Genomic DNA, 20,461 nt, shown 5'->3' with positions numbered 1-20,461 from the left:
TCTGTTGTCATCCGTGCGGGCAAGCCAAAGCCATCTGATGCGCAAGGCCAAGCCCATGCGCTCGAGATAATGTATGCCGAGACCACCAAGGCGGGTGGGGCGGCAGACCCGCCGCCAATTAACATGGCAGTTGCCACCGTGTGCTTCAGCGCGTCCGGACCAAAGGAATCCTCGCTGGATTTTCTCCAGGAGCTTGATGATCTTCTTTGGGGGCGCGAGCACCAGGAGCTCGTGTATGGGGATCGTGCTTAGCATGGCCTTGACAAAGGCGAGGAGTCCGGCTTTATTCATGAGGTGGGCTTTCCAGGTGGGCAGCTTCCCGGCAGTTTTGTCGACGAGGGGTTGGAGTTGAGTGGCGGTTGGGCGTCGGAGGGTGTGGGGGATTCCTAGGTAGGTGATGGGGAACTCGGCGAGCGGGCAGCCCAGGGCCTTAGCGGCCATACCGATCTCCTCTTCCTCGCAGCGGATCGCCGTGGCGGTGCTCTTCTGGAAATTGACCCGCAGGCCTGATGCTCGGCCAAAGAGCTGCAGGATCTCCCGGACAGCGAGCGTGTCGCCAGCAGAGGGGTGGCAAAAGAGGATGACATCATCCGCGTACACGGAGATGATCGGGATCGCGCGGCGAGGGTGTAGCTGTTGCAGAACGTTGAGCGCGGCGGCACGGTGAAAGTCGCATCCCAACGTGTCAACGGCAAGCACAAAGAGCTGCGGCGAGACGGGGTCGCCTTGGAGCAGCCCACAATGGTGCCAAATCGCCGGTCCTGGAACCCCATTCAGGAGGATCCTGGTGCTCGCGGAGGACAGGGGAATAACGATCCAGCCAAGGAAGCGATCGCTAAACCCGTAGCGGCGCAGGGTCTTGAAGAGGAACGGCCATGACACGGAGTCGAAGGCCCGCGCAAGGTCGAGCTTCAGGAGGATGCGCGGGGCGCCCAGGTGGTGAAGTAGCCGTGCCGATTGCCGGACCAGTGTGAAGTTGTCGTGAAGGCTGCGACCGGGGATGAAAGCGTTCTGGATGGGGCTGACCGGGTCGTTTAGCTTGGGCGCAAGGAGAAGGGACAACACCTTCGCGAAGATCTTGGCCACGAGGTGGATTAGGTTGATGCTAATTTTTTTAAATAATACAATTTTTTTATAAAATTTGAAAAATAATATACGGTTTTGAGAAATTACACAAATAATACGGCGTCGGCCTCCTGTATGCCGACTGGAGCCAGTCGGCCAGCGGCAAGCCGAGTAGGGCCCAGTCGGCCACCGGTAAGCCGATTAGTGGCTGGGCCACCCGACGCACGGCCAGTCGGCCAGGTTGGATGCAGTCGGCCAAGGGGAGGCCGATAGGCCGGCCGATCGGCTTCTGGTAAGCCGATAAGTGGCTGGATGGATGGGGTGCTGCGTGTGTGATCGATGGATGGCTGCGTGGGCATGCGTGGGCTGATTGATTTCAGTATTATATATGTGCGAGTCCATGGGTTAGTCAGGCATACGGGTATTCGGGTACTCGCGTATGCATATGCGGCCGGCCAGTGTACACATATTCGATGTATTGTATATACACCACTACACCAGGTCCTGGACCACGTACAACCCGGCCAGGTCATGCGCGTACGCACTGGCTGTAGTGCTGTACCAAGTCATGATCCTGTGCTAGTACGCATCGTAGGTGGTTTTGTCATGCATCTGCACGTGGCCATGCAATACTGAAATCAATCAGCCAACACATACAATATTGAAATCAATCAGCCCACGTACCCAGCCATCCATCGATCACACACGCAGCACCCCATCCATTCAGCCACTTATCGGCTTACCTGAAGCCGATAGGCCGGCCTGTCGGCCTCCCCTCGGCCGACTGCATGCAACCTGGCCGACTGGCCGTGCGTCGGGTGGCCCAGCCACTAATCGGCTTACCGGTGGCCGAGTGGACCCTATCCGGCTTGCCGCTGGCCGACTAGCACCAGTCGGCTTACAGCCGACGCCGTATTATTTGTGTAATTTCTCAAACCGTATATTATTTTTCAAATTTTATAAAAAAATGTATTATTTAAAAAAAATTAGCTAGGTTGATTGGCCTATAGTCACCCAGGCTGGCCGCGTCGGCGCGCTTGGGAATCAGCGTAAGCAGCACCTGGTTTAGGCGGCTGAACCCGCGTCCCCGGAGCGCGTAGAGCTGCTGGAAGACGCAAATGAGGTCGTGCTTGACGACAGACCAGCAGGAGCGTAGGAACTCCGCGGTGAAGCCATCCGGACCTGACGCCTTGCGCGCTGGCAAGCGCTTCACCGCTTGCCAAATCTCATCTTCGGTGAAGGGAGCATCAAGGTCATCGAGATTGGCAGGCTCGATGAGGTGCTGAAGGTCGAGGGTGCAGTCACGGGGTCGATCAGTGCAAGAAGGGCGCGAAGGTCGCCGCGGCCATGTCGTCGGGATCAGTCAGCACGGCGCCATCAACCACCAGGGCATGTATCCGGTTCTGCTGCTTGCGGTAGGTGCATTGGCGATGGAAGAAGGACGTGTTCGCATATGGCGCAATCAATTTTGGACGTGCTTACGGCTGAAGCATATGCAGCTATAAATGAGTCATTCTTGGCTCAAGAGATGGGAGCCATATGATCATACTGCGATCTGATTGCGAGAGTGTTATCCAAACTTTATGTGATGGTGGTGTATCAGCAAGAGCAAGCTCTACCTGATATTTTTCATGACTGCAATGTACTCCCTCTGTTCCCTTTTATATGATGTTTTACACATTTCAGACACGCCCAAAACAGTTCAAAGCGGACTGGCTAAAATGTCTTATAAAAAAGGACGGAGGGAGTAACAGCTAGTGGATTTGACAAAGCTAGATTTGAACACTGCCCAAGGGAAGCCAATTCGGTGGCACATTGAGATAGTTAGGTACGTTTCTCTACCTCCTGAAGCTTGTACTTGGGTTTCCTCTTTGCCCTTTCTTCTGAACGATGTAACTGTCGTTGTTAATCACTAAAATGGCCGAGTAGCTTGCCGTCAAAAAATTGTGGATAAGAAATGCGCAATTAGGTGCGACCGAGTCTTCCAATATGAAACATTTTCGTTGTTTATGTGATCCCTTGTTGTTTACAGTAATCTTTGTCAGAAATATGTCCTTACAGCAAATCTCTCTCCGAGTCTGTTTACATAATTCCCAGTCCGGATCAAAGTCCTCGGCCCTGGATGACAGGAAAGCAGCATGTGATTGACCCAGGTCATGAAGGTGTGAGTTCTTCTGTACTAGCAGATGTGAGCTACAAAATTGTATGTTAAATGTACAGGTTTGTTGATTTAAACATTTCTGGAGAAAGAACTACAACAATCTGAAATTTTTGCTGGGATAGTGCAGTATGTACATCAAAGTTGGAACAGCTGCAGGTTCCAGTGCGACAGCTGACAGCCTGACACACCCTACTCCTGGTCCTCATATTGCTATGCTGAAAATGATCCTGCCTTCGCACTACCTTCGGTAAGAATCTCAGACAAGCCATCAATCAAAATTAAATCCTGCATTCCTAGTAGAAAAAAAAAAGAGTTAAAAGCCTAGGTGAGACATCGAAAAATTTAACAGATTTCAGCTAATTTCCAGATGTAAGATATCCTAATTACTTTGTTACAATTTCGGTGTTTCCATCGCCAAATTGAAAAACCGAAACATTGTTCATAAGCCAATGGAGACAACAAAGGGCGACCAACTGGTCAGTTCTTTTACCTTGTCACTGGCTGAACGCTGATGGGATTGGTCCACGGAAGGATGTTCAGATGGCACACTTAGTGCATGCAGACGGACTAGCTCAGGCAGCACAACAGATTCCAGATCGGGGCGGTCTCTATGCCGCAGCTCGCAGCATTTCAGTGCAAGCTCGGCAAACCTCTTCGCCTCCTCCACCGGCCAGCCAGTCACTCTGCTATCCAAGAGATCCTCAAAGGTCCCTTCTTCCAGTGCATCAGATACAGCGTAGGCGAGCCCCATGGCGTCCTTTGCGGTGATCATCTGAAGATAGATAATGCCGAGGGCATACACATCAGATTTTGTGCTGACCAGTCCCGTCTTCTGGTACTCAGGATCAATGTAGCAAAAGGTCCCCGCTGCGTCGGTCATCCGGTACTGCGTCTTTGTGTCATCCATCGATCGGGGGATGATGCGGGCGAGACCAACATCGGCGATCTTGCAGACAAAATCTTCGCCAAGGAGGATGTTCCCAGGCTTGAGGTCTCGGTGAACAAAGGCTTCAGGCTTCATTTGGTGTAGGTAGAGCAGGCCAGTGGCTAACTCCACTGAAATCTTGAAACGGAGCTGCCATGGCAGTGGCGGAGTGTTTGAACGACAATAGAGCCGGTCCTCGAGGCTACCATTCGGCATGTACTCGTATATTAGGCAACCATACTCGGGACAAGCACCCACTAGTTGTACCATGTTGGGATGCCGAAGGTTGTTCAGCAGATCAATCTGATGATAACAAAACTTATCAATTACATTACTGAAAAAGTAAAAATCCTTTCATTTTCTAATGTTTAAAAAAAATCACCGCATTATCATACAACTAAATGCTATCTCCATCCGAATAATGTTGCCTTTGACTTCAGTATCTGGCTATTTGTAGTGAGAAAATTGACTAAGTTGAAGTGCGGGAACTGTGGATGCAACGTTTTTTGTTTTGTTAAACATTGTAAGGGGCTGGTTCGGAAGAATGATATTTCCCGGTAAAATTTTGGTATTGAACTTTGCCAGGAAATACTTCTCTTCCAAACCGGCCCTAATGCCAATACATATCCTGACAACATTTCTCTTTTAGTTTGGAAAAGAGAAATTGTAGTGGCAAAAGGCAGTTTTGTCAAGCAAAATGAGCTATGACCATACCTCCTGTTGAAACTGTTTCAGGCCTTGAGTTACATTGGAGTGAAGAATCTTGACTGCAACAGGGGTATTATTAAGTGTAGCTTTATAGACTGGTCCATAACCTCCTTCCCCAACCTTCAGGTCTTCTGAGAAATTATTGGTCGCCTTCGCGATTTCCTTTGGATTATACAATCTGCACTCTAATCTAGTAGGGAGACACTCTAGTATTCTTTTAGTCTCAATTGGCCTTGGCAAGGGTTTGCTGTTCAGTTCAAGTTTATGTTTCTCCTCTGGAGCAGGTGCATATCTATCATTTCGAGGTGAGAAAATTTTTGGAGGCAAACGTCGCAACATTGGGTTAACTTGTTTCTGGGCACTGTGATCCATAAATTCCTCTGTGATTCTTTCTCTATGCTGAGGGTCGGAAGATAAAGTTTCAAGTGTCAATAGGTTTTGCTTTGGGCCACGAGCCGCTGAATTCGGTTTGGCACCTTGTCTGCCAAGTAAAGGACCATCTTCTCGTTCATAAACCGCATGCAAGTTTTCTGTCCCATCTTCGGTCCCAAGAGGTAACTGTGATCCCAAAAGAATGCTTCCTTCAGATCTAGTGCAAGATCAGAACCAAAGACACAAAATGGTAAACAATAACCAGTACCTCTTTGTAGTTCCGAAGCATATTGCCATTCCTTTTCTGAAATTGCCTCAGATCAGCTTTCACATCATCCTACAAATGACATGGTGTTGGTAAGACTTGTATATAACCGATTTTAGTAGTTCCGTATGCCATAAAGAATTAGGATACAAAGCTTCTGGTAGAAATGCTCGAATCATACTGCTTGATAGTTCGAAGCTGATGAAGCACATTCTCCAGTTGGGGTTAAAGAGCCATAGGCATTATATTCAAGACTAAGTGCATTATCATCAATGCCCAAGTATTCTTCATGTGGAGCCTGGAATGGATGCTCATTGTCCTTATTTAGCAAAAACAAGGTTTCTCTACGATTCTCAGGATATTCTGGAGACAAATGATTGCCTTGTTTATTCACAACTCTTATGAATTCACTTGGACATGAAGATGTTTTTGAAAGATGTGAATCGGCACTTTTCTGTCGAACTAGTGTCTTGAGGTTGCCATGTTGTGCTGCTTCATCAAAATGGGTACCGATGTGCGCAGCAGCGTGTGTCGACATCAGCCTGGCCCGAGATCAAATAGAGTAAGAAATAACTATCCCCATCAAAAAAAAATATACAAGCCAAAATAGAAACGTAATCCACAATTTTCACAACATTGAAGAGAACATTAAAATTCGAAATAGTTAGATTAACCGATATGACAAAAAATAAGATATCTGCTATGAACTTTAGCTGCATAGAAAATAGCTCGACTAATGGTCGTGAATAGTTGGGTTTATTATGATCTACTGGCTACGGTCATATTTTACATTGCTGCATTGTAGGGGGTAAGAGTCAAATTCGACATTCGAAAGGATAAAATTTTCCTTGCACATGATCCATCAACATTCTTTGGAAATGATCAAACGTAAACACTCCAATATACAGAAGGGAATAAGCTAATTGGAGCCAATGACATCCTTCAAATATTTGCATTAATACTTGGCAAAGTATGTACAGTTACTTAGATCATGAGGCATGACTAGATTGCCAAAAAAAATGGGGTTCAAGTTCTATTATATTTGAAATAACATATGTTGCAAATTATACATACCCTGGATTTCTCATAATATTCTATGCTGAAATGTTCATCATGTTTTGAATGTTAAATCCATTGTTCTTGGTTTTTGTTACTGGTACTTCAAATCTCATGATATTCTCAGAGAGGAAAAAGACTGAGGGGAAATCCCATACTATACATAGAAGGGAAAGACACCAAAAGGAAATTCCATACTGTATTAAATATTAAATATCAAGTTAGCTTATAATATATTAAATATCAAGTTAGCTTATAATATATAAAACTTAACATTTACTTATTGGCTTGCATACATTCTGTTTTGGAATTATTTAAACCATGCTGTGCAAGAAAATACTAGTTCGCAAGGTTTAGATTTGCTCATGGTTTTTAGTATGGTATGGCCATTGGCCACCTAAAAGGGCTTGGCATATAATGGTATGGTTGTAGGAGTGTATTGTGTATTTTATACTTCATGAATGTAATTGGTGTTTCCATATAGTTAGATTTGTTTAAGTATATGGTCCAGCATTCTCCATCGCATGAGCTTTGGGGTGAACTGTCTCGTGCATAATTCTACCTAGTATGAAAGCACAGAAAACTTGAGGTCAAGGCCCAGCTAGAGAAAATGAAAATAAATAAATAAATATCACAGCCTACTTTCAGTCCACATTAGGCCCAGGAGAGCCAGAAATGACGGCAGTGTTACATTGTAAACCTTTCTCATCAGCTTGAGCTTTTGGGTGAACCGATTAATGCACGTAATTCTACAAGATTTTCATTAAACCAAAACTAAGCTCAGCCACGAATCCCTGTACATGTAGTATTTACGCGACACCCTTCCCTGTATATCCTCAACCGTTGTAACTTTGTGCATATTCTAGTACATATTTTTCTACAAAATTTAATGCCATGATCTCCCTACAGTTTCCGGTAAACAAAGCTCAGCCAATCAACAGCTTAGAATGGACCATAATCTTTCTGGTAGGCGGGTAAGTAGAGCATTGTAGGAGACCTGTCTATCACCCTATATGTGATAGTTAGGGATGTAGACTCACCTGTAAGAAGGTTCTTCTCCAGGGAACTTGGGTGTTGGTTCACCTGCAAATTACACGTGTGCTTCATGAGCAAACAAAGAATAATCTACTAGAGATGAATATTGTACTCCCTCCATCCCAAAATAACTGTCGCTGGTTTAGTACAAAGTTGTACTAAATCAGCGACACTCATTTTGAGACGGAGGGAGTAGTACAGCTATAAGAATAAAAGTGTCAAGTGAAATACAAACTTTGTACAGCTAAAGGCCCATTGCCAGGTGCATCAGATTTCGTATCCTCTTTGCTTGTATCATTGTCGATTGCATGAGTGGCTGGCCTAAAAGTAGACAACTTTCCTTTTGCAATCACATACACCGAACAGAAGTTTGGTGCAATTTTTGTAACAGATGTAGCCACATCCATTTTCCAAATTGTTCTGCGATGGTTAAGAAAATTATTGAGCTCATCAAAGTACGGCAAGATTTGCTCTAAGAAAGAGTACCAGCAAATAAGAGATAATGATACGCAGAAGTTGTTGTAATGTACTTATATAAATCACCTTGCAAATGCACTCTTAGATGATGCTCCCAGCACAATCTTGTCAACATTATATTTTACAACAAAGTCCACAATAGCTTTTGACACATCTGTTCCATCAAGAATGACATCCCTGCATTGCAACTGTGGATATTAAAGTAAGTCAGCCAAAAGGGAGTTAGTAACTTATGATGGCACCCAATTGCTAGATTTATCTGCACATCAAACAACTGTGGCACTAACTGGGATTCATGAGCAGCCACAAATGCAGAAAGAACATTTACTCGATATTTTGGTACTTGTGGTATCGTTTTTTTTATATTGACATTTATCTAGTCCTACTTATATTACTATTAAAGCTTAAAATAAGCTTTCATGCTCGTTCCTAGAGAAATTCCCAAACAAATCTGAAAATAAAGGTAAATTTGTGCTGGAAATTCAGCTCGTTTAACAAAACGATAAAAAGCATTGATTTTTTTAAACACAGGGGCACAATAATTTGCTGAAATTTTGAATGTAACCAGACACAAAGTGATGATGAAATAAGAAACGTATACCCCTCTTCTGCTGCAGAAGCATTGGAAAGGCAGCATCAGCTCTTTGGTCTGAAGATCCAGCTGGGCAAGAAAACAGGCCGCGACATCCTCCTGCACGTGCGACGTGGAGAACTGCTTCCCACCTGCACACGAGTAGATCGCATGCTTGAGAATCTGCTATAATTCCGTACCATCAAATTCGATCCCATCGTTCGCACGGCCGGCCAGATGAGGCCCAAATCGAGAGCGTACCGGCGGGGTTGAGGGCGGTGTTCTTGCGGCGGACGTGGACCAGGAAGAAGGGCTGGGAGCGGGAGAGGACGTGGTCGGCGGCCCACTTGAGCGCGTGCTGGCTGCTCTTGTCGCCGTCGACGGCGACGGCCGCCTTCCCCTCCGCCTCGCCCCCTCCGCTGCCGCGCCCCTTGGGCCCCGAGCGCCTCATCGCGGCCGTGAGGGCGACCGCCTTCTTGCCCGCGGCGTCGTGCCGCTTGGCCTCCGTCAAGATCGGAGTGGTGTGCAACATCGTGTGGCGGAGGCGGGGGAGGGGGAGGCCGGGGGAGGGGACGCATCGGCGGCGGCGAGGACGATGGGATGGAGGATGGCGCGGTGGGGTGGGGTGGTGGTGGGGATCAAAGCGCGGGAATGGAGGAGAGGGGACGCCGCGAGCTTGGCGGGGAACGTCTCCCCTCGTCTCTCGGTCGGGTCGCTCCACGCCACACGGGGTTGGGTCTCGACTCGACTGTGGCCAGGCATGGCATGTTTTTCTTGAAAAGAAAAAGAAAAAGGTCTGTAACTTTATTCAAACTTGTGAAAACTAAAGTACAATGATTTGGATCGTAAATCCAAAAAGTATAAAATAACTCCTAGAACTAAGAATCATTGTGAAAATTTCAGAATCAACTTCTCTATGGTATTAATTTTTGCAACACGAAATGTTGCCAAGGCTTTGTGAAAGAGACTGTAGTTAGGTTGAAGAAGCGACACTGTCACGCGTGCATCTACACAAATTTGACTGAAACCCTCTTAAGTTACCTATCCATAAAGATGGAAAAACATGAGCGTCAAAGTGCTTGCCGGGATAATCACCTAAAAGTAGGGGGCATCGAAGCACAAGAACTTTAATAGAGCGCCATAGCATGACTCCGAAGCCACAATAGATCGCACCAACAAAAAGACATATAAAACACTAACACAGACTCATCAGATTTGTATGAATGAATCGACATAAACCTAAAATCTGCAAGGTTTGACGCACCAAACCTACAGAGACACCAACTACCTCGCTCGATGGTCCTGCCCCATAAGACTTCACCGTAGCAGGAGAAGACCATAGTACCTTTGAAAATGCAAATAATCCCTGGGTGGTTTTGATAATTCATAACAACATATGCATCATTAAATTAATGCCTACTCAAAGAATACTTCAAGAAAGTTCACTCTAGGTATGCCAATGAGATGTGAATGTGGACCCTCAAAATGCGAAGGACAAACATTTTCAAAGCTTCAAGACTACTCTACATCTTGGTTAAGTGATCAAATATCACATTGAGTCCATAGAAAAGCCAATACTATTAAAAGGGGGTGTAATTTTGATCATGAACTATTTGCTCAAATGCTTAGAGATATTGCTCCAAAACCCTCAGCCACACTCTCACTTCCTACTATGTATAAAACCCTAATGTCTGTCTCGGTCCCACCGAACCACATCCAGCCAGACCCATCGAGAAACACTTGACATGGCCACTGCCTAAACCCTAGTAATTCGGTTCCACCGAGATGACCCTTCGGTCTCACCGAAGAGCACTTGCCAACCTTCTGTTGCCTATCGATTTCATCTCGGATTTTTCGAGTGGTTTTGATCGGTCTCGCCGAAGTGTGGAAAGTGATTAGGTCATATTCACCCATCAATCTCATCGAGCTCTTCCATCCGAAAAGCCTAAAGTTCAAACCTTTTGCACTAGTTGGTCTCACCGAGTTTGTGCATAAAGGTGTGTAACGGTTATTTCTTTTGTGCTACCTATATATACCTCCACCCATTCCACCAACTCTCAAAGAGCAGCCAGGACGAAACTATCACTTCCCATGTCCAATTCCGAGAAAACCACCTAAACTTGTGTTGAAATCAAGGGGATTCCGCTCCAACCATTTGATCCTTGATTTCTACCCCCCTCAAGTTGCTTCCCACTCCAATTCTTCTCCTACTACCATGCCAAATATGTGAGAGAGTGACTGAGTGCTGAGGAGAATATCTTTTGAAGCACAAGAGCAAGGAGTTCATCATGAACAACAGCATCTATTATGTTTTGAAGATGTGGTGTCTCCTAGATTGGTTAGGTGTCACTTGAAAGACTCCAAGATTGTGGAGTTGAAACAAAGAGTTTGTAAGACCAAGGAGATATCTCCTAATTCGTGAAGATCTACCCCGAGTGAGGCTAGTTCTTCGTGGACGTAAGCCATGATGGCATAGACAATGTTGATTCTTTGTGGACCTTTTGTGGGTGGAGCCCTCCGTGGACTCGCTCAGCCGTTACCCTCTGTGGATTGAAGTCTCCATCAGCGGACATACGATAGCACCATCTATCAGAACCACGTAAAAAATCACCATTATTGCAGAGGCAAAGACCCAACAACACATGTAAAATCTACTTATATTGTTGTTCTCTTTTACCGTCTCTCCTAATAAGCAGGTATGAAAATTAATTTTGAGCCCTGAAACTTGTTCAAAAATACATGGAATGTATTTCAAGTTATTGGCTTCAATTAGGTCATTTTTCATAAGAAAACAGTGCCATCAACATATTGCAACAATGTCACACCTCCATCAACTAAATGGAAAACAAGTCCAGATATTAAATTATGTCGCCTATTTGACAAACAAATATAGGACACCAGCTATGATGTCAAATAGGAGGGGTGCTAAAGGATCCCCTTGTCTGTCATCCTTAAAGTTTGGGAAGTAGGCGCCAATTTGGTCCTAGTCTTGGTCGACGGCATGGGAAAGAAAGAAGTTCCTCGATGGCACCTTCAACGGGGGGCGGCGATGCGTGTGGGGGAGGAGCGCCACCAATTGCATGGAAGGCGGCGACCACGACGCTGTGTGTGAGGAGGGGGTGTGGATGCCACCTCATGCGACACGGCCGGTGAGCCTAACGCCGATGATTGGAGATGGCCACCGGCAAGAGTCGTGACGACGACGATGGATGCTTACGGTTTCAAATTTGGGGGGGGGGATGCCGTATAGGGTCCGGCGGGCCAACCCCCAATACATACAAAAGTGGGTATGTTTTGCTAAATGTCTATATTGGCTTTTATACGTCTTTTTGGAGGGGGTTGTATGGAAGCGGGGCTCTTTTAAATTTAAATACGCTCATAAAATGTAATCCAACGTTGGAGTTACCATGAAAATCACCTCAGCTTTGGTCTCACAAAGAAGAAACAATAATTTTACCACTAGCACATTTTCTTTTCAAGAGATTGGAAACCTCTCACATCGGACCAATAAGGACACCTGTCAGGTGTTCATTGGACGAGCTCTGCCTACTGACTCCGGTCAAAAAAGCGCGCGATAGCCCTGCTGGATGCTGATAAAACAGAAACAGTGAAAATCCCGTCCCACAAATCAAACGCCGGAGCGCCCTCCTGTCTCCCTTTCTCCCTCGCCTCTCCCCAACCCAAATCGCTGCAGTCTCCCCCGGGTGCGGCGACGACGCAGGAGCTGCCGCCGGCGATGTTTCTGGAGCAGGTCCTCGGGCACCTACGGGGCGACGTTCGCCGTAAACGCCTCCTCCCTTGGCGAGTATTTAACCAAAAACTACCACAATTCGCGGAAACGTGACAGAAAACTACCACTTTACGATTTTGTCCCGAAAACTACCACTTTTTTATTAATACGTGGCAAAAAACTACTAAGTGTAAAAACTGCTCGCTTTGCCTGGGTTAAACGCGAATCTGACTGCCCGACCCCACACATAAGCGGGCTAAAAATGCAATCGGGTCCCTAGTTTTTCTTCAAAAAAGCAATCGGGTCCTCCGCCTCCTTTTCCTCCTCGTCGCCGGCCTCCTCCTTCCCCAGCCGCTTGCCGCCGGCGCACGGGAACGGCTGCATCTGGAGGAACTCCATGACCTTCACCAGCAGCTGGTCCTCGAAGTTGAAGTGGTCCCACCGGCCCTCCTTGTACCCGTACCGGACCACGCAGCGGAACATCCGGTGCTCCGGCCGCCCGATCCTGCCCACCAGGAACCGCTCCTCCGGCGGCACCTTGGGCACGGTCGGCGTCTGCAGCGACACGAAGACGAGCACCCGGTGGAACGCCGGGAAGTTGGTGACGAAGTGCGCGAACATGGGCGACACGCCGGCGACGGAGTCCGAGTAGACGAAGCCCACCCCCGGGACGCGCACGAGGCCCATGCCGGAGCTGAGGCCGATGAAGTGGTCCAGGCACACCTTGTTCTGCAGCTCGTACTCCTGCTTCTTGGCCGTGCCGTAGTGCCACGCGGACATGACCAGCAGCGTGGCCAGCGAGAGCAGCGGCGGCAGCCAGCCGCCGTGCGGCACCTTGGCCAGGCACGCCGAGAGGTAGAGCAGCTCCATGGACCCGAAGCCGGCGGCGAAGAGCGTCGCCCACAGCACCGACCGGTTCCACACCGCAGCAGCAGCCGTTCCCGTCCGCCGGCGGCAAGCGGCTGGGGAAGGAGGAGGCCGGCGACGAGGAGGAGAAGGAGGCGGAGGACCCGATTGTTTTTTTTAAGAAAAACTAGGGACCCGATTGCATTTTTAGCCCGCTTATGTGTGGGGTCGGGCAGTCAGATTCGCGTTTAACCCAGGCAAAGCGAGCAGTTTTCACATTTGATAGTTTTTTGTCACGGATTAATAAAAAAGTGGTAGTTTTCGGGATAAAATCGTAAAGTGGTAGTTTTCTGTCAGGTTTCCGCGAATTGTGATAGTTTTTTGGTTAAATACTCTCCCTCGGCCCTCGCGGCCGAAGGTCTCCTTAATTTCCTCCTGCTCCGCGCTTTCACGGACTGACGGGCGTGGGTGTTGTGTGGCTAATGCAGAGGCGCTGGGGGGATGGTGTGACCAGGTACGTCCGCACTACTGCATGCTGCTGCTCTTCTTCTTGTTCGTAGAGCCCGGTGCTTGATCCTCTGCTTATTAATGGCGGCGGGTTCCTGATTTGGGGGTGATGCTGCAGGGCCCGGTGGGCTCGCTGGAGGATACGCTGTTCCAAAGTTGCAGCTTGTTCGCGTCCGTGGCACGCATCGCGAGCGGCGCGGCGTCAGGTTTCGGTGGAGGATTGCTCGCTCTCTGGTTTGCGACAGGACAAGGTGAATCCTTTGTCGATCTACAAGTAATCGATTGCTTGATTCGTTGTGGCCGTACCAAATGAGAACCAATCACCAGAAGTTTTTAATGCTGGACACAGTTACTTTGCGAGATACTGTACAAATTTGTGTTAAATTCTGAATGAAGGTAGCACTACCTCTTGTTCGATTTAGTTCAAAAGAAAAACTGCATGTAAGAATGTCTTAGCAAACATACACGTTAAGAGATATCTATACCTGTTTTGATACAAATTTACCGATGTCATGGATATGTACAGGGTCTTTGCTGTTATACTCTGCATGTAGAAATGATAGAGTGAGCTTTTATTATACCTGCAGAATGAAAAGAGTCAACTTCTATAAAATTGCGATATTATGGAAATAATTTTCAAGCAAAGCCCAAAAGGTATTAGTTTCACGCCACCAAATTGAATATTTTCTAGTACAATGCGAAGCTAGAGAAGTTTGATTGTATTTGTAAGCACCAAGATATGCCGCCTATTTAGGAACTGGGGTACCATATAGTTGTTATGCTTGTTAGCCTATGCTCCCACTCATTTAGTAAGCTATTCAGAACAGAATACCACCTCAATCGAACGGCTATTTCAATTCAGGAAAAATGAAACAAACATCCTTGAGTGCACAAGTGTTGAACAGAGTAAAGCTACACAACTATGATTGTTGGTATCATACATGCAGATGCTTACTTATACTCTTTTGTGCAGTTCAGAAATTGCTTGGGGTTCCACGTCCTCCTGGAATACTGATGTTGGGCTACGGTTGCGGTAAACCTAAAGGCTTTTAACCTGCCACTGGCCCCTGTAAATTAATATTCATAGTGACGTCTGTAAAAGCATTTTATGTTATATATGCACTAACAAGTACTTAGAACCTTTCAAATTTTGGGTTTTAACTGAACCTGCTAGTATGTTCCAGCTTCTAGTTTGTGCCATAAAACATGATCTGGACATGAACATGGACTCAACCTCAGAAATCATTTCATGGTTGACTCTTTCTTTATACGTTGTCGATGAAGCAAAGTTTTGTCTTTTGCACTGGAAGTGCTAATTCGATGAAGCTATATTTCAGGTTGTTTTTCCTTGTACATGAAGATGCAGTATTATGACCTCCAGAAGGAATTTGCTGCAATCCTTTTGGAGCATGGAGAAGAACACACGAAGAGGGAGCTAGCTAAAATGTACAGTTTGTGAGCTAATGACGCTTTACGTCTTTTTCCTCAATATCTGACTCGGCTGTTTCAACTAACAATTTGATCCATTCACAGAATACTCAATAACCATAGCGCTGACAAATCACTGGTTGAAGTTCTGAAGAGGCACTATGTAGCTGATCATCTGTTGAGTGATGAGCATCAAGAGAAGCAACTTTTCAGGTGGCGCCAACGCCATTCGTATGTGGACAGCGCTTTTATTGAAAGGTTGGAGGAGGAACTTATAGAAGTGGTGAAGAAGAAAGTTATAGAAAGGTTGGAGAAGTCTGAAGCAAACAACGCCGATGCTGAGGCCGAATCAAGTGCAAACGTTGTAAGTTTAGTTTGATTTGCAGCTTGTTAGATAGAAACAATACCCCTTAACATCGGTAGTACTACAAGAGGTCGAATAGCCAAATTAACCAACAGTAACTCAGTAAGTGCCTGCTTCTATGTTCACGTTTGCAGGGATTATTTGAGGAGGATCCACTGGCTTGTGTGCTTGGCACTCCAGACAGCAACAGGAAGATGAACATGTTGCACACAGGCACTGTCCTGATGAGACGGGAGCTGCTCATCGAAGAAGTTACTGGCAGCATCGTCTCCAACATCCTGAAAACTGCTGCATTATGATGAAATTGCTGCATTATGATGAAGCCTTGTCGGCGTCATGGAGAAAACTACACTTAAAACTTTCAGGTGTGCGTGCAACTTTACTTGGCATAGTTGCAGGTTGCGTTATGCGTGCGCGCACGCAATTCAACAAATGGACACGCGTTAGATTCTGTCGAAATTCACAGCATGCTCACGCAGAACTGTGGGCTCGTTTGCTGGATGTGCTTGCTAATGAACACATTTCTCGTTCCGCCGATGAGGTGTGGTGTACTTGACAAGGCAATCATCAGTACACTGCTAAATCTTTTTATGATGCGATGATATTTATATTGGTAATTGACACTCACACGCAGTTTCTGTGGAGATTGTCTATTCCTTTGAAGAACAAAGTGTTAGTTTGGCACGTGATCCAAGACAGAGTTCCGACTAGATGTTTCTGGTGATGGCAAATTCCCTTTACGTGGAGTGATTGAGCAGTGATCACCTGTTTTTTCCAGTGTTTCATAGTTTTTTCTCCTAGTGTGACATTAGAGACGTGATGGGTCAGGTGAATATGTGGAGGGAGTTCCTGATCTGGGTGGTGCGAGCAAATGAGAGGAGATTCGGGCTACTGCCCTGTTCTGGGGTCTTTGAGGAGGATCCCCCCCCCCACCCGCGCGTTCTGTTTGATTCGTTTTTATTTTCAAAAAGGGGCTCCCCGGTCTCTGCATCAGAACGATGCATACGGCTAACTTTATTAAAAAGTTCAACAAAGGTCTTAAAGTCTTAAAGACAGTAGAGAAAAGCTCACGGAGAGCCAAAAACAAGTAGTCATAAAGCCACAACCGGCTGGCATAAGAAAGATAGGAAAACTAATTGCCTATCCTATTATATGACTGCCATCCAAACCGGTTGAAAATATCCCGTGTTACCATCTCCCACCGGATAGATCCAGTAACCAAACGCTCCCTGGCCTCCGTCGGAGTGAGTAGCGACTACATACAGATCAACGCAGTGGCTCGAAAGATAACCTGCAAAAAATGAATATTTGTTGTTCTGTTAAAAATCAAATCATTTCTGCAGTTCCAGGCTGCCCATAATAAAGCACATACTCCTGCGCGAATGTGTCTCGCTGTTTCGGCCTCTATCCCGTTAAGGCACGTTCCAAATAACGTGCTGACAGAATTCGGGGGAGTAATATTAAAGGCTATGTGCATCGTCCGCCATAGCACTGTTTGATTCATAGAAGTGGAATCTTTAGGAATTCTTTTTTAAAGGATTGCATTCACTATGTTTTTGAGGAAATTTCCACTCGAACCTCTTATTACAATTTCCTTGTCTTATGTGTGATGTCGAACATTCACTGGGCAAGTTTCTGTAATTTCCAATCCAATCCTGTAGGATTCAAGAGGACCAGACACTCTTATCTGTTTTTTTTTTCATTCATGTGTTTTGAGAATTTTGTGAATCAAAGAGGCCCTTATTGGACACCCCGCCGAAGCTCTTCGCAACTTTTTTTTTCTGTCTTTTCGCAACGATATGTTATTTACCTTCTTCTTTAGCAAAACGTGGCCGCTTTAGAGCATCTCCAACCGGACCTCTCAAACCCGCCTAATACGCCCAGGCGGTCCGCCCGGTCACTGCCCGGTCATAATTTTTTGACCCCAGACGGGCCTCTCAAACGGCCCTCAAACGCCAAGCTGCCCAGGCTGACCGGCACCCCTCATATCCAGCCCAAATATAGGCGGATATGGGGGTGCCCGGGCGCACCCGGGCACGCCCGCCATGTCGGACCGACGAAGGGGTCCCAGCCGGAAACGCACTTAAACCTGGCGGTCCCAAGCTCGTCCCCTCCGTCGGACCGGTGGCGCCGCGTGGCGCAGCTCCGGCGGGCCGCGTAGTGCATTGCCCGGCTATTTAAGTCGACCGGCGCCACCGAAATCCTACCATCCATCGTCATTTTCCTCCCCCTGTCCGCCGCCACTGCCACTTTCCACTCCACCCGCGCCTAGTAGCCATGCCCCCACGCCGTCGCCACTACACGATCGAGCACCGTCTCTTCCTCCTTGAGCAGGTCCGGATCCGGAGGGAAGCGGGGCTACCTCTGCAACCAAAGGAGGATTTCGAGGAGGAGGAGGAGGTGAAGGAGGAAGAGAAGGAGTAGGTGGACGAGGAAGATGAGGAGGAGCAGGAGCCGCCACTGGACGTGGGGGAGGAGGAGGCGCGGCCGCTGGACGTGGGGGAGGAGGAAGCGCCGGCGATGCAGGAGGACGTGGATGTGTGGCCGGAGCAGCACGCCATCATGAACTCAATCCGCTCGGAGTCGACTGCGGAGGCCAGGCGTCTCCGTCGGCAGCAGATGGAGGCGGCGCGAGCTGCGGCGCACGTGGCTCAGGCTCCGGCCCCGGCGGCGCAGGCTCCTGCTCTGGCGACTCCAGCCCCAGCGCTGGCGCAGGTGACTCAGGCCATCTCCGACGACGACGAAATATGAGTAGTATAGAACATAGTACGTAGCAATATATTGTGGGTGATTTTGTATGGATTTAGGGAATAAATATGAGAACGTTGAATGTGGAGAAGTAAATATGAGGCGTGCCCGGTCAGTGCCCGCGGATGCGCTGAGAGGCCAGATTTGCAAAGTCCCGCTGTAGATGCTCCTACCTCATAGACATCGTGAGCTGTGAGGACTCATAGAAAGCATGAGCTTCCTCGCCAAAAAAAAATCCCTGGGCATCAGAGCAGCGTTTATCTGAAAAATTGCCAAAAAAGCCTTTTTATCTGAAAAGAAATAGATAAATTACAAAGCGGAGTCTAAATCCGACACAATGGGATTGCTACCTGAGCCCGTAGCCTACTTTACCTCCTCCATAGGCTGCTGGTCGATCGGTCGAGCAGATCTACGAGGCAATTTGTAGACATATAGATGGAATCTCCATGAGAACCTCGCCAACCTCTCCAGTCTCCACCGCTCCACGGATCACGTCTTCATCGTCGCGCCGTCTCAACGAGACCACGCCGCCCACCACCGCCATGACGCCTGAGCGATCACCGGTTCCACCCTCGCCCAAACGACGCCGTCACGATCCTAGGACAACCGCCGCGGCCGCAGCCAGCAGCACAGAGATCCCATCGACTGCCAGCGCCGTCCCGTTACCAGACGAGATCATCTTCGACATCCTCACCAGAGTGCCGGTGAGGTCGGCGTGCCGATTCCGATGCGTCTCCAGCGAGTGGTGCGCGCTCATCTCCGGCCCGGACTTCGCCGCCGCGCACGGGTCCCGCGCTCACGCCGAGCCCCTCGTTTGGGTTTACTCCTTCCGAGGCAAGGGCACCGAACTGCGGCTGGTGGGCATGAACGGCGGTGTTGTGCGTGTGATCAGGGACGGAGGTGGAACCAGGAAGCTCAGCGGTGGCGTCCTCATCTGCGTTGCTAATGATTTTTTCGGCACACGCGTGGTTGAGCCGGCCATGGGAGACGTACTCGTGACCTGCCCGGGGCTCAACATGCTGCCTGAACCGCTGGGCATGGGTAGGGACATTCGGAGGATACCCAAGGTCGCCTTCGGCATGGGACGCGCTGTCCCGTCCGGTGAGTACAAGTTAGTCCATCTCACAGACATAGACGACGTGAGATGCGAGGTCCTCACCGTAAAAGGCGACATCGGGTGGAAGCGTGCGCCGTCGCCCCCGGCCCATGTCACGTGCTCCTCGACCTGTGTCGCTGTTGTGAATGGCATCCTGCACGTCTTCGGGTCACGCGAGGGAGACAGCTGGGATGTACATTGCTTTGACCTCGAGAGCGAGAGGTGGAAGACGACGATCCAAGGCCCACGGATAGAAGGTGGCTACAACTTGTCGACGGATATCCGTATGGTTGAGCTCAAGGGTACCCTTTGTGTGGTTCAGTCGTCGTCGAAGACTCAGCTCACCGACGTATGGCTTCTGACCGATCCAAATAAGGGCATTTGGGACAAGGCGTATGCAATCCCTATGGATCCACACACCCAACACTACACCCCTCTAGGGATGACACATGACGGTGAAAGGCTGCTCTTTCAGTGCTCTTTTAATCATAAACCAGCACAAGCCGTGCGAATCTACGATCCTTGCACCAACGCATGGACGGATGTCACGGAGACATCAAGTAATTTTGCTTGCAAAATTGGTCTTCGCAATCTTCGTTTAGGTAGTTTTATCTCGGCCAAGACCTAGATGCCGACATGTATGACCAAATTATCTCTTCCCCTTTAAGGTATACCAAATTATCTCTTCCCCTTTAAGGTCTTATAGAATAACCAGCACAGTGGCCAGTGCACGTGCAACTTCTTAAAATGCCCTTATGTTATTGTATGAATACACTTCTAATCTGTTGTTCAAATTATAGAAAATCCTTTGTTTTTCATTTTTGGCACATTATGCATGTTCTGGTTGTTGTAATGAAAAACATCAAATTGTTAATGTATGGATTGAAATGAATTTTTAAAATGTAAAACTTAAAAATAACATTTTAGCATCCTATTTTTAATCTATGCTCGTCCCCGAGCATGTAGGATGATAGAAAAAAAAGATGATTTATATATGTGAATGCTACTTGTCAAGAACTTCATCCTCTGATGTATTACCTTTGGTGAACCTAAAACAAGAGTAGAGATACGTGGCAATGGTCTCTATTCTAACATTCTTAAACTATC

The 20,461-nt window shown here is 47.6% G+C and overlaps 4 protein-coding genes across 6 annotated transcripts; 2 read left to right on the top strand and 2 right to left on the bottom strand.

Annotated features, from left to right (window-relative positions):
- Positions 1–3,053: 3,053 nt before the first annotated feature.
- LOC109762518 (U-box domain-containing protein 52) lies at positions 3,054–9,368 on the bottom strand. 3 transcript variants are annotated; one of them, XR_002232746.4, is made up of 11 exons: positions 8,897–9,363; positions 8,666–8,787; positions 8,131–8,252; positions 7,823–8,007; positions 7,593–7,635; positions 5,678–6,038; positions 5,500–5,568; positions 4,866–5,417; positions 3,717–4,454; positions 3,361–3,511; positions 3,054–3,183 (listed from the first exon to the last, which is right to left on the bottom strand). XR_002232746.4 is itself a non-coding variant. In XM_020321377.4 (10 exons), exons 1-10 carry the CDS (start codon positions 9,165–9,167, stop codon positions 3,505–3,507), a joined length of 2,478 nt encoding a protein of 825 aa, XP_020176966.1. In that variant the 5' UTR covers positions 9,168–9,368; the 3' UTR covers positions 3,054–3,504. The 3 variants fall into 3 exon arrangements, 2 of the variants coding, with proteins under 2 accessions (XP_020176966.1, XP_020176965.1); XM_020321377.4 differs by having other exon boundaries at positions 3,054–3,519; positions 8,897–9,368; XM_020321376.4 differs by having other exon boundaries at positions 3,054–3,511.
- Positions 9,369–12,641: 3,273 nt separating this feature from the next.
- Positions 12,642–13,235, bottom strand: LOC141025862 (probable potassium transporter 13). The gene has a single exon (XM_073501793.1). The coding sequence runs from the start codon at positions 13,233–13,235 to the stop codon at positions 12,642–12,644; it is 594 nt and encodes a 197-aa protein (XP_073357894.1).
- Positions 13,236–13,611: 376 nt separating this feature from the next.
- Positions 13,612–16,127, top strand: LOC109762517 (uncharacterized). Its single transcript, XM_040392050.2, has 6 exons — positions 13,612–13,725; positions 13,837–13,969; positions 14,697–14,751; positions 15,056–15,164; positions 15,252–15,510; positions 15,645–16,127. Exons 1-6 carry the CDS (start codon positions 13,694–13,696, stop codon positions 15,807–15,809), a joined length of 753 nt encoding a protein of 250 aa, XP_040247984.1. The 5' UTR covers positions 13,612–13,693; the 3' UTR covers positions 15,810–16,127.
- A 2,673-nt stretch (positions 16,128–18,800) lies between these two features.
- On the top strand, positions 18,801–19,982 carry LOC123494461 (F-box protein At1g47340-like). The gene has a single exon (XM_045230336.1). The coding sequence runs from the start codon at positions 18,801–18,803 to the stop codon at positions 19,980–19,982; it is 1,182 nt and encodes a 393-aa protein (XP_045086271.1).
- The last annotated feature ends 479 nt before the right edge of the window (positions 19,983–20,461 follow it).

This window comes from Aegilops tauschii, chromosome 6 (assembly GCF_002575655.3).
Source record: "Aegilops tauschii subsp. strangulata cultivar AL8/78 chromosome 6, Aet v6.0, whole genome shotgun sequence".
Classification (NCBI taxonomy): domain Eukaryota; kingdom Viridiplantae; phylum Streptophyta; class Magnoliopsida; order Poales; family Poaceae; genus Aegilops; species Aegilops tauschii.
This window is presented reverse-complemented; position numbering and strand designations above follow the sequence as displayed.

Bases quoted from the DNA above. Each gene is read 5' to 3' on its own strand.
- LOC109762517 (XM_040392050.2), top strand. From the start codon at position 13,694: ATGCAGAGGCGCTGGGGGGATGGTGTGACCAG. The intron at 13,970-14,696 runs GTGAATCCTTTG...TGTGCAGTTCAG, and splicing joins CTGGTTTGCGACAGGACAAG to AAATTGCTTGGGGTTCCACG. The intron at 15,165-15,251 runs GTACAGTTTGTG...ATCCATTCACAG, and splicing joins AAGAGGGAGCTAGCTAAAAT to AATACTCAATAACCATAGCG.
- LOC123494461 (XM_045230336.1), top strand. From the start codon at position 18,801: ATGACGCCTGAGCGATCACCGGTTCCACCCTCGCCCAAACGACGCCGT.
- LOC141025862 (XM_073501793.1), bottom strand. From the start codon at position 13,235: ATGGAGCTGCTCTACCTCTCGGCGTGCCTGGCCAAGGTGCCGCACGGC.
- LOC109762518 (XM_020321376.4), bottom strand. From the start codon at position 9,167: ATGTTGCACACCACTCCGATCTTGACGGAGGCCAAGCGGCACGACGCC. The intron at 8,008-8,130 runs GTGATTTATATA...TAACCATCGCAG, and splicing joins TCTAAGAGTGCATTTGCAAG to AACAATTTGGAAAATGGATG. The intron at 5,418-5,499 runs GTACTGGTTATT...TTGGGATCACAG, and splicing joins TGCTTCGGAACTACAAAGAG to TTACCTCTTGGGACCGAAGA.